This window comes from Sinocyclocheilus rhinocerous, unplaced genomic scaffold, assembly GCF_001515625.1.
Source record: "Sinocyclocheilus rhinocerous isolate Xijiao unplaced genomic scaffold, SAMN03320098_v1.1 scaffold766, whole genome shotgun sequence".
Taxonomy (NCBI): Eukaryota; Metazoa; Chordata; class Actinopteri; order Cypriniformes; family Cyprinidae; genus Sinocyclocheilus; species Sinocyclocheilus rhinocerous.
In genome coordinates, this window is record NW_015631057.1 from 54,170 (window position 1) to 64,659 (window position 10,490).

Sequence of the window (10,490 nt, forward strand, 5' to 3'; positions counted from 1 at the left end):
TTTTTAGAAAAACTGAGTCCTGGTGTCCTCTACAGAGGACATAGCATAACATATGAATATAATATAATTTTTCAAAAATGTTATTTTACCATTTTTTTCTTATGCTCTAAACCAGGGGTGGGCAAACTTGGCCCTTCCAGGTCACTTTCCTTCCGAGTTTAGCTCCAACTCCAACTAACCAAACACACCTGAACCAGCTAATCATTGTCTTCAAGACTACTAGAAAGCTACAGGCAGGTGAGTTTTATCAGGGTTGGACCAAATCTCTGCAGAAAAGTGGCCTGGAAGGGCCAAGTTTGCCCATCACTGTTCTACATAGTACAGATTTTAAATAAAACCTTTGTTGAAAATCAGTCTTTGTTCAGTGTGCTACAGAACCAGAGGGAGCTCAGGGAATACTTCCTTTGCATTTCATTTTTGTAGCCTCCTCTCTCCCTTTGGATATACACAGGCCCTCGTGTTTACATATTCAGAGGAGATGCATATTCTGGACCTCATCTTCTGTAATTAAGTCAGATTACAGAAGATGAGTCTGCCTGTCATAGCACAATATCTGAGGGGAATTTAAAAACCAGCCTGTTAACATGTTCCTCTAACCAGTGTACTTAACTCCTCCCCCTTAACTCCACCCCCCAGTGGGAGTCATCCAGTAACCTCAACGAAAGGAAGAGAGAAGGAGAGCGGATTTAATAATCAAAGCAGCATCGACTGGTTTCCTTAGCATGAGGCCACTGAAGCGGGACTAATACTGCCCACCACAAAGGGTCTGGCCAGTCTGCTTTTTCTCGCTATGTTAATTAAACATACGTTGAATTAGCAGGTGCCATGCACTCCCACGAGTTCACACACGGTCAGATGGCAAGAATGACTACATCGGTTGGGTAATGTAATTTTTCCCATGATGAATTTGGAGTTGTGGCAGCGTTCATTAAAATATTAGAAATATGACCAAGAAAAGATAACCAAAGTCAAATTTATAAGCAATGTATTAAGCTGCCTATCAGACTTTTGAAATGTACAACATGAAATGAAAATTAAAACACAATGGAGAAATTGTAAAATTTAAACTAAAATTTACTCCACCCAAAAATGGAATGGAACCGGGTTTTTTTCATGCCATCCCAGATGTTTATGGCTTTCTTTCTTTTGTGGAACACAAATGGTGATTTCTAGAAAAAAGACAGTCCATCTCTGTAAGTTCATATAATGTGAGTGGACGGGACCATCAAAGTTCATGCAAATCACACGAAACAAACACATACAACACCAGCGGATGAATCAATGGCTTCTGAAGCTAAACCACAGGTGTGTGTGTGAGAAAAATATTAATATTTTAAACTTTCATATAAACATTAAACTATAAACCATTGCTTCCAGCCAACTGACATATAAGTTGTCTGCTTTTTCTCGCTATGTTAATTAAACATACGTTGAATTAGCAGGTGCCATGCACTCCCACGAGTTCACACACGGTCAGATGGCAAGAATGACTACATCGGTTGGGTAATGTAATTTTTCCCATGATGAATTTGGAGTTGTGGCAGCGTTCATTAAAATATTAGAAATATGACCAAGAAAAGATAACCAAAGTCAAATTTATAAGCAATGTATTAAGCTGCCTATCAGACTTTTGAAATGTACAAGATGAAATGAAAATTAAAACACAATGGAGAAATTGTAAAATTTAAACTAAAATTTACTCCACCCAAAAATGGAATGGAACCGGGTTTTTTTCATGCCATCCCAGATGTTTATGGCTTTCTTTCTTTTGTGGAACACAAATGGTGATTTCTAGAAAAAAGACAGTCCATCTCTGTAAGTTCATATAATGTGAGTGGACGGGACCATCAAAGTTCATGCAAATCACACGAAACAAACACATACAACACCAGCGGATGAATCAATGGCTTCTGAAGCTAAACCACAGGTGTGTGTGTGAGAAAAATATTAATATTTTAAACTTTCATATAAACATTAAACTATAAACCATTGCTTCCAGCCAACTGACATATAAGTTAACGCTTGATTTAAACATTAGCACATGAAGTGTGATGTAATCGTGTTCCTCTACTGCAACACCTCTTGCATGAGTTTCACAATGGGCTTATGTCATGCTGAAGTTTACATCAAGAGTAAACTCATGAACCTGCATTTGACAGTTGTCTAGAGTGGCCAGAAGCGATGGTTTATAGTGTAAAAAAGTTGAAAATATCAGTATTCTTCTAACACACACCCATCATTTCACTTCAGAAGACATCCACAGGCGTCATATGGATTACCATCATGTTCATTTTGTTTGGTTTTTGAAGCGTCAGCTTTGATGGTCCCATTCACTTGCATTATATAGATTCACAGAGATGAATTATTTTTCTAAAAATCTCAGCTTCTGTTCCACAGAACAAAGAAAGTCATATACCTGGGATGGCATGAGGGTGAGTAAATGAAGAGAGAACATGTTTTTGGGTGGAGTATCCCTATAACAGTGTTTAGCTCTCAGATGTTTCTCGGTTAGACAGGACTTTGGGTAGTCGGCCCACAAGCCTACTCTCCAGTGACTCAAACACGGTGTGTGGGTCCTGGCCAGCATTGATGTATACTGCCTGTAGGTAGAAGGCCTGCAGGTCCGCTGTATGGTTCCAGTACTCCTTAAGCCTCTTTAGCAGTTGTGCCTCTGAATGCCGTGGGTTAAATCGAAGCCGGGCCTGCACTTCTGGACCAGGGACAGGTTTATATATGCCGTGATACCTGCAGATTTCAAACGTGACATTCAGAATGCAGATATGTGTTTAGTGGAACCTAAAGGAATGGATTCTTTATACACAAATTTACAATGTACTAAGCTGATTCTTTCTCACCATTCTCCAGTCACAGGATCCACACCCCTAAGTGTTACCCTCTCAATAGCAATGTCATCAGTTATCTCCAGGAAGAAGACCCTAGAGGGGAGAGAGGAAGATATCATGTGGAAGTCTGTTATGATACCTGTGATCCTCTCAAATCGCCTGAGAAAAAAAGCTGCTTGGTAAAGATATTAAATGCCAAAGACATATGCTAATTTAAAAACAATGAAAGACAAAAGCAATTAGGCTTGGGAACTGGGGTTAAAGAAAATCCATTAAAAAGAGAAAAAGTGAGTGTGATCAGCATAGTACAATAATAATAATAAAAATATAAAGTATATATTAACTAACTGTGAGACCAGTCAGATATATGTAGAAAGATACACACCATGTGTTCTGTCAGTGTCATTTTATAAAAATGAATGAATGGAATGTTACCAAAAAATGGTCAAAAGAGAGGTACCCTGTAAAAAGTAATTATAAGTCTGTGTAAACATACAGTGCAATTCAAAAAATACTTTTATTCCGCAAAGACATTAAATTGATCAAAAGTGTCAGTAAAGACATCTATAATGTTACAAAAGATTTCCATTTTAAACAAATGCTGCTCTTTTGACCTTCTGTTCATTAAAGAATCTTGAAAAATATGCATCACAGTTTCAGTATAACTGCTTTCAACATTGCTAATATTAAGAAATGTTTCTTAAGCACCAAATCAATGATTTGATTTCTGAAGTATCATGTGACACTGAAGACTGGAGTAATGGCTGAATGAAAATTCAGCTTTGCCATCACAGGAATAAATTAAGTTTTAAAATATACTAAAATAGAAAATTGTTTCAAATTGTAATAATATTTCACAATATTACAGTTTTTACTGTATTTTTGGTCAAATAAATGTAGACTTGGTGGGCATAAGAGGCTTCTTTCAAAAACATGAAAAAATCTTACTGACCCAAAACTTTTGAACTGTTGTGTACCTTTTGCGGAACCAGAATTGTAACAGGAACTAGAACCATTAGGGCCAGTCGTGGCCTAATGGTTAGAGAGTCGACTAGTAACCCAAAGGTTGAGGGTTCGAATCTCGGTACCGGCAAGGTAGGTAGGAATGTACAGCGCTCTCTTCCACCTTCAATACCATGACTGAGGTGAGACCTTTGAGCAAAGCACCAAAGCCCCAACTGCTCCCTGGGTGCCGCAAGGCTGCCCACTGCTCCGGGTGTGTGTGTTTACTACTCACTGCTCTGTGTGTGCACTTGGATGGGTTAAATGCAGAGCACAAATTCCAAATATGGGACACCATACTTGGCTACACGTCACTTTAAATTCTTTACAATTCCCACATACAATTGTCAAAATGCCTGCAAAAATCATAACGTCAAGTGAAAATCCTATAAATCCATTATTCCATTATATGAAGACTCCATCTAGCATTCAGAGAGGAATAATCATAATACACTGGTATTAGAGCTAAATAAATTATGAAGAAAATAATGGAAAACAGGGATACTCTCCTGGGCCACGAGGGGACTTCAAACAGAGGAATGTTGGGGTCTCTACCCAGGGGTCATTATGCTTTGACACTGTGCAGACACAAAGTGTGCCAAATGGTGTGGTCAGGTGGGGGGGAGGGGGGGGGTTACATCCCAGTCTTGTTCCAAATGATTTCAGCCAGGCCTATAGAGGACAGAAACCTCACAGCCTCTTCCACATCATAATTTTTAGCCAGCTAAACATTTTACGTAGACTGAGATTGTTGTGAGATGCAATTCTGCACCAATTTAGCTATAGATAAAGACCAATAGGAATTGTACATCATGAGGTCTTTTCCACAAAAAGGGGTGAGAAAAGAAAGGAAAATGGGAGAAAGAGATCCAAGTTGGTGCTTTTGATAAAATATTTAAATGTCTTTGTGTTCATGGCTCTCAGTACCACTGTGAACCAATGGGCCCTCTGAAATGGACAAAGGAGACATGGTGCTTTAACTGACTATTAGTCTGGATTGAAAATGCAAGATATTTGATGTGTTTAAGAGGCATGATAATGTGTGTGTGTAGGTTTAATTATTTCAGAAAAAGGCTTCTCTCAATTTTTAATGAATATTTGTCTTAAAAAAGAAATAACTACTCTGCAAAGCTATTAGAATTAATATTTATGCTTCCTCATGAAATATTTATAAATGTGGAGGAGCAAAAGGATGGTGCGTTGTGTCTGAGGCTGGAGAATGGAAGGGTGGGGGCTTGTGTTCGTCTTTCTTCTCATTCCCCCACTTTTTATGTGGGGGGAGCTGTACAAGATGAATTGATTTACATTAGATGTTTCTTACATGACAGCTCGAGATCCTCTAACAAATGACTTACTAAAACAATGCAGATAACAAGAGCCTGACAGTCCTCAGCTGCTACAATAGATCACGAACCGCACAAGTCTTGGCATATCCTGTCATCAGTATATGTGTGTGCATTTCTGTTCTTCCACTGGTATACGGTATACATTAAGTAGATGGTAACCTTTGACCCTTTTGTTCTTCAGTTTACTTGCTGAGCTGAAGTGATCCAAGAAGGTCTCGGTCCATCCGATCTCTCCGAGCGCTGCCGCTCCCATCAGCCCCTCTGCCTCCCTTTCTATCTCTCCAAATTAAGAAATTAATGAGGGAAAGATTCTTTACAGGTGGCCACGGCAATGTTTACCACTGATTAAATTGTAATGCTGCCCCTGCTGTATAATTGATAAGCCAATCAGAGGAAGTGTTGCTTGATTTGATGGGGAGCAGACACATGAAAAACATTTAAGTAATAGAGAGCAAGAGCGCAGTGCAGGTGGAAAGAGACAGAGAGAGAGAGAGAGAGAGAGAGAGAGAGAGAGAGAGCGCGCAATCTACCTGTCACAGGTAGCCATGCATATTTCAAAGCTCCCAAATACTCTGATTGTTTGCAAGCGTGTCAAGGCTGTAAGAGGCTGATGACTAGCCAAACTGGAGAGTAGTTAAAGACTGGTAGGAGGGGTGGGAGTGAGACCAGCGAAACTGAAGTAGTAAAGCACCATAAAAGTATCATAAAAGTGGTCTATATGACTTGTGATTTATATTTCAAGTCTTTTGAAGTCAAACAATAGTTTTATGTAAGAAAACAGACCAAAGAGAATTTGAGAACTGGATCAGTTTGATTTATGTATGAATCACTGAAGCCTGTCCATGAACCAGGGCAGATGTCAAGATTAACAAAAGATAATACATTTCTGTTCCTTCTGTTCCACAAATCTATTACACAGCTTCAGAGATTTTGAAATATAGACCACAAGCTGCAAGGACCACTTTTATAATACTTTCACAGTACCTTTTTGTCCTTTCACATTCATTAAAGGGAAAAGAGCAGCCAGGGTATTCACCTAAAAAGTCTTAAGATTTTAGACAGAATTCTACTTTTGAGAAAGCATCCCTTAAACCAGTGGTTCTCAACCAGAGGGCCTCAACAAACTTCCAAAAGGGGACTCAAGATGACTTAAAATTATTGAAAATGAGACAAACCAAGCATTAAAATATACTAAAACAGCTGCAATTTTAAGTTTAGCTGTTTTATGCTAAACCAACAACTTTTAAATCTAATTTTAAAAGTGTAGATTTAGTCATGTAAATGAACTAAATCTTATAACTTTTATAATGAATATACATTTTTATAGTTATGCAAAGATCTAAAATATTTTATCATTAGAAATTGGGAATTAAAAATCCTTTTCCAGTAAATCACAAATGACTTGAAAAAATCATGGGGCCTTCAAATATTGTGGTGGTCCATGTGGGGCCTTGAAACCGGTCGCCGTGATTTTGCCAATTAAGACATGTTCCTGGATCAACATCTTTTGTTGATCCTGGATCAACATAACTGTCCAAAAATATAGACGTAACCCAATCCCTACCCCTAAACCTAACCCTACCCCTAATTTATTCCTAAAAACAGTGTGAAATGGTCGCTGATTAACAAGGGTGTAGAAGCACCTAACCCTGATTGTAAGTCTGTCCCCTCTCCCTTCTGCCAGTGACACCTATTAAATGCCCATGCCCTGGCACTGCTCCAGGAGGAACTGACTTATTCATCCTCACTAAAGCCTGGTAACTAGAGAGCTGTTAATTAATAAAGCTGTCAGGTACAGCGCCGCCATCGGGCCATCATCGGCCCATCGGAAACATTATCTCCCCATTGTTTCAGGGCCAGGCTAACCACGGGCCTTCGAATCAATTACACTAATGCTATGCAAATAAGGTCTCCTGCCATTAGCCCAAACAACATGGTTTTAATCCACTTTACCATAGCATTAACAACACAAAGTAAATGAGTTTGTCAATAAAAGCTAAAGACTCTGGTGCCACACAAACAACATCGTCTTGGCACTTATCGCAGGCAATGACTCTCTGTTAATGGAGCCCTTTCAGGAAATGGGTAAAGGGACCCCTCCAATCTAACCAGTATGCCAACACTGCTGCACTCTGTCCCCTCTCCCTTCTGCCAGTGACACCTATTAAATGCCCATGCCCTGGCACTGCTCCAGGAGGAACTGACTTATTCATCCTCACTAAAGCCTGGTAACTAGAGAGCTGTTAATTAATAAAGCTGTCAGGTACAGCGCCGCCATCGGGCCATCATCGGCCCATCGGAAACATTATCTCCCCATTGTTTCAGGGCCAGGCTAACCACGGGCCTTTGAATCAATTACACTAATGCTATGCAAATAAGGTCTCCTGCCATTAGCCCAAACAACATGGGCTGTTAATGGAGGAAATAAGGCCTTGCTACACAGAAGCGGCGAGGGAAGCAGACACCATGGCTGCTTGCTGATCTCTGGGATAAAATCTTAAAGGGGTCATATGATGCGATTTCAAGTTTTCCTTTCTCTTTGGAGTGTTACAAGCTGATTGTGCATAGATAAGATCCCTGAAGTTGCAAAGACTAAAGTCTCAAAACCAAAGAGATATTCTTTTAGCCCAAACAACATGGGCTGTTAATGGAGGAAATAAGGCCTTGCTACACAGAAGTGGCGAGGGAAGCAGACACCATGGCTGCTTGCTGATCTCTGGGATAAAATCTTAATACCAGAGAGCACATAAAATGGAGTATATATGATGAGAAATCATGATGAGTAGCAACAGGTTGAAAAGGAGGCCCTACGGTGATCATGTAGAATTTTTCTAATGTTACTGCACAGATTTGTGCTCCTGCTCTTGCTTCTGTGTCAAAGGAGACAGAATAGGGACACGGTTATTTTCACTGATGACCTAACCTCAAAGTGAGCTCTCTGATGAGGGGACACACACAGAGGACAGGTTGTATAATCTAAGTGGCATCAGATCCTCCAGGGCAGCAGAGTTAAGGGTAATCTGAGAGGGCAATCTGAGCCCTGCGGTTACACTCACTATTTAGGATAACCGAAGAGACGCAAATCACAAATAATAACCTGAAAGTTTCATACACTCCTCTTCTGTTTTGTTTTTGTTATCTAAACACCTACTGTATGTTTACATCTCTGTTTACATCTTTCATGTCTGTCACTGTGAAGGTCCTACAGCCGGTAAATGAATGGGAATCCAGTGGATAGATAATCCATAGGCTGAAATCGATAGAGGACAGAATTTAATGTAAACCAGGGGTTCTCAATGTGTGGCGAACCCCCAGCTCTCATATATTGTGCACTTCCTTACATGCAAATGCACCATGCTTGCTAGCTGCATAGTTCCTTGCCCATTGTAACATTCACTGATGTCAGTAAATTCTTTTTTTTTAATACGTTTATTCAGCAAGGATGCATTAAATTGATCTAAAGTGTCACAGTAATAATTTTTATATTGTTACAAAAAATTTATAATTTTCATCAAAGTATCCTCAATATGTCAAAAAAATGTGTCTTGGTTTCCACAAAAAATATTAAAACTGTTTTCAACAGTGTTAATCTAAAGACTGGAGAGTAATGGCTGTTGCAAATTCAGTTTTGCCGTAACAGGAATAAATTACATGTTAAAATATATAAAAATAAAAAGTTACTTTAAATTGTAATAATATTTCACAATGTTACTATTTTCAGTAGCGTGTTTAGGCACCACGCAAACCATGCAATTGCGTGGGTCCAGGGGGCCCAAGCGGAACGTGATTTCGGACTATTTTTGCTGTATAATAAATGCAGCATAAGAGATTTCAAAAACAAACATTCCCACATGTATAATTAATGTGTCAAAAATTATATTTTTTCAAAATATCTTCTTTTGGAACAACATGAGGGTTAGTAAATTATCACACAAATCACAGAACTGGGTAAACTATCCCGTAATGTCAAAAATACTAATAGTCAACCAGATTATGGTGGTGGTGGTGGTGGTGTAGATGTTTTTTTTTCTAGTTTCAAAGGGAGAAGGGAATGGGAAACAAACTGAGAACCATTGGTACAAATCACTGTGATAATAGTTTAGATCCCTGTACAGTCATATGCCTTCCACAGTTATGGAATGGCAGTTAACATGCTGAGTTTCAACATTTACAGCCATCTAAATCGGTTTATATTGACTAATATACCTGTTTGGTATGAAATTAGACTCTTGGAGTTCTTCTGCCTGCTCCACATCTTGAGGAAAGCCATGGAGCACCCAGCCTCGTGTGGTACAGTCCATCCTGCTCAGTCTCTCAGTAAGGATCCGCAGGACTGTACTGGATGGCACTGTACAGATTAAACCACAAACATAGCGATAATATGATACAGTTATCGCCTATTTATAACTTCTTCCTAATTACATGACAGAAGTACAACAATACAAAGAGTAGAAGAAGAGAAATCACATTAAGGCAAACTTCGAAAACCTCAAAAATGTTGAGGTTTAGACTCCTGAGAATCAACTTGCTGTGTCCTTTGAATGACACTCGTCCTATATACTGTAAACATGGTGTACAGAGGGGGTTTACCCCATGAGATGCACACACAAACACACCTGCTTAGCATTTGTTTGAAATACTGTATACGTTCCTCCCTATAGGACATCAGATCACAGTGTTATAGATCTAACGGATGTGACAAAGGCCTTTCATTTGTTTACTTCCTTCCAGGTACTGGAAGAAGTTTTTGAAATACGAAAGATGCAAATATAGGATGCAGTTTTAAGGGTTTGAAGTACTAAATAAACAGTTAATAGAAGCTGATTCGAAAACACACTGGCACAAGCGGACAGAAAGCTAAATTAATGTTTCACTTAAACCGAGGTGCAGGGCATCTAGAGAGCTGGGGTGCACCATTAAGAGGATTAAATTAAGGAGATGGTCTGAGGAAAACTGTAACAGCATCATCTCCATGCTAAGCATCAGTGATCTCATCATCAAGCGGTACTGTCAAGGACGTGCCTTTTGTTTGTATCTGTATCAAATCAAGGCGGTTTATTCAGATGTGAGGTGATAAATAATTAGCAGACACGGTGTTATTTAAATTCATGTGTGCACATTTTGTCTTTTGAAGATATTTCATGGGTCCCTCTCAGAGTACAAAAGCAGTCAATGGCTGTCTGACAGGCAACATAAGCGAACTGTTTAAGGGGATGATGGCACCTCTTAAAACCGACGGAAAGCACAGTAGAGAAGGGTGGGGCTCGTAATACTGCGGGAAAATTAACGAGAGCGGCGG

At 39.3% G+C, this 10,490-nt stretch overlaps 1 protein-coding gene across 1 annotated transcript; it reads right to left on the reverse strand.

The window, feature by feature from the left end:
* Positions 1 to 2,437: 2,437 nt before the first annotated feature.
* Positions 2,438 to 9,496, reverse strand: LOC107741445 (adenylate kinase 8-like). The gene is made up of 3 exons (XM_016554179.1): positions 9,398 to 9,496; positions 2,856 to 2,936; positions 2,438 to 2,745 (listed from the first exon to the last, which is right to left on the reverse strand). The coding sequence occupies exons 1-3, from the start codon at positions 9,490 to 9,492 to the stop codon at positions 2,487 to 2,489; spliced, it is 435 nt and encodes a 144-aa protein (XP_016409665.1). The 5' UTR covers positions 9,493 to 9,496; the 3' UTR covers positions 2,438 to 2,486.
* Between the last annotated feature and the right edge of the window lie 994 nt (positions 9,497 to 10,490).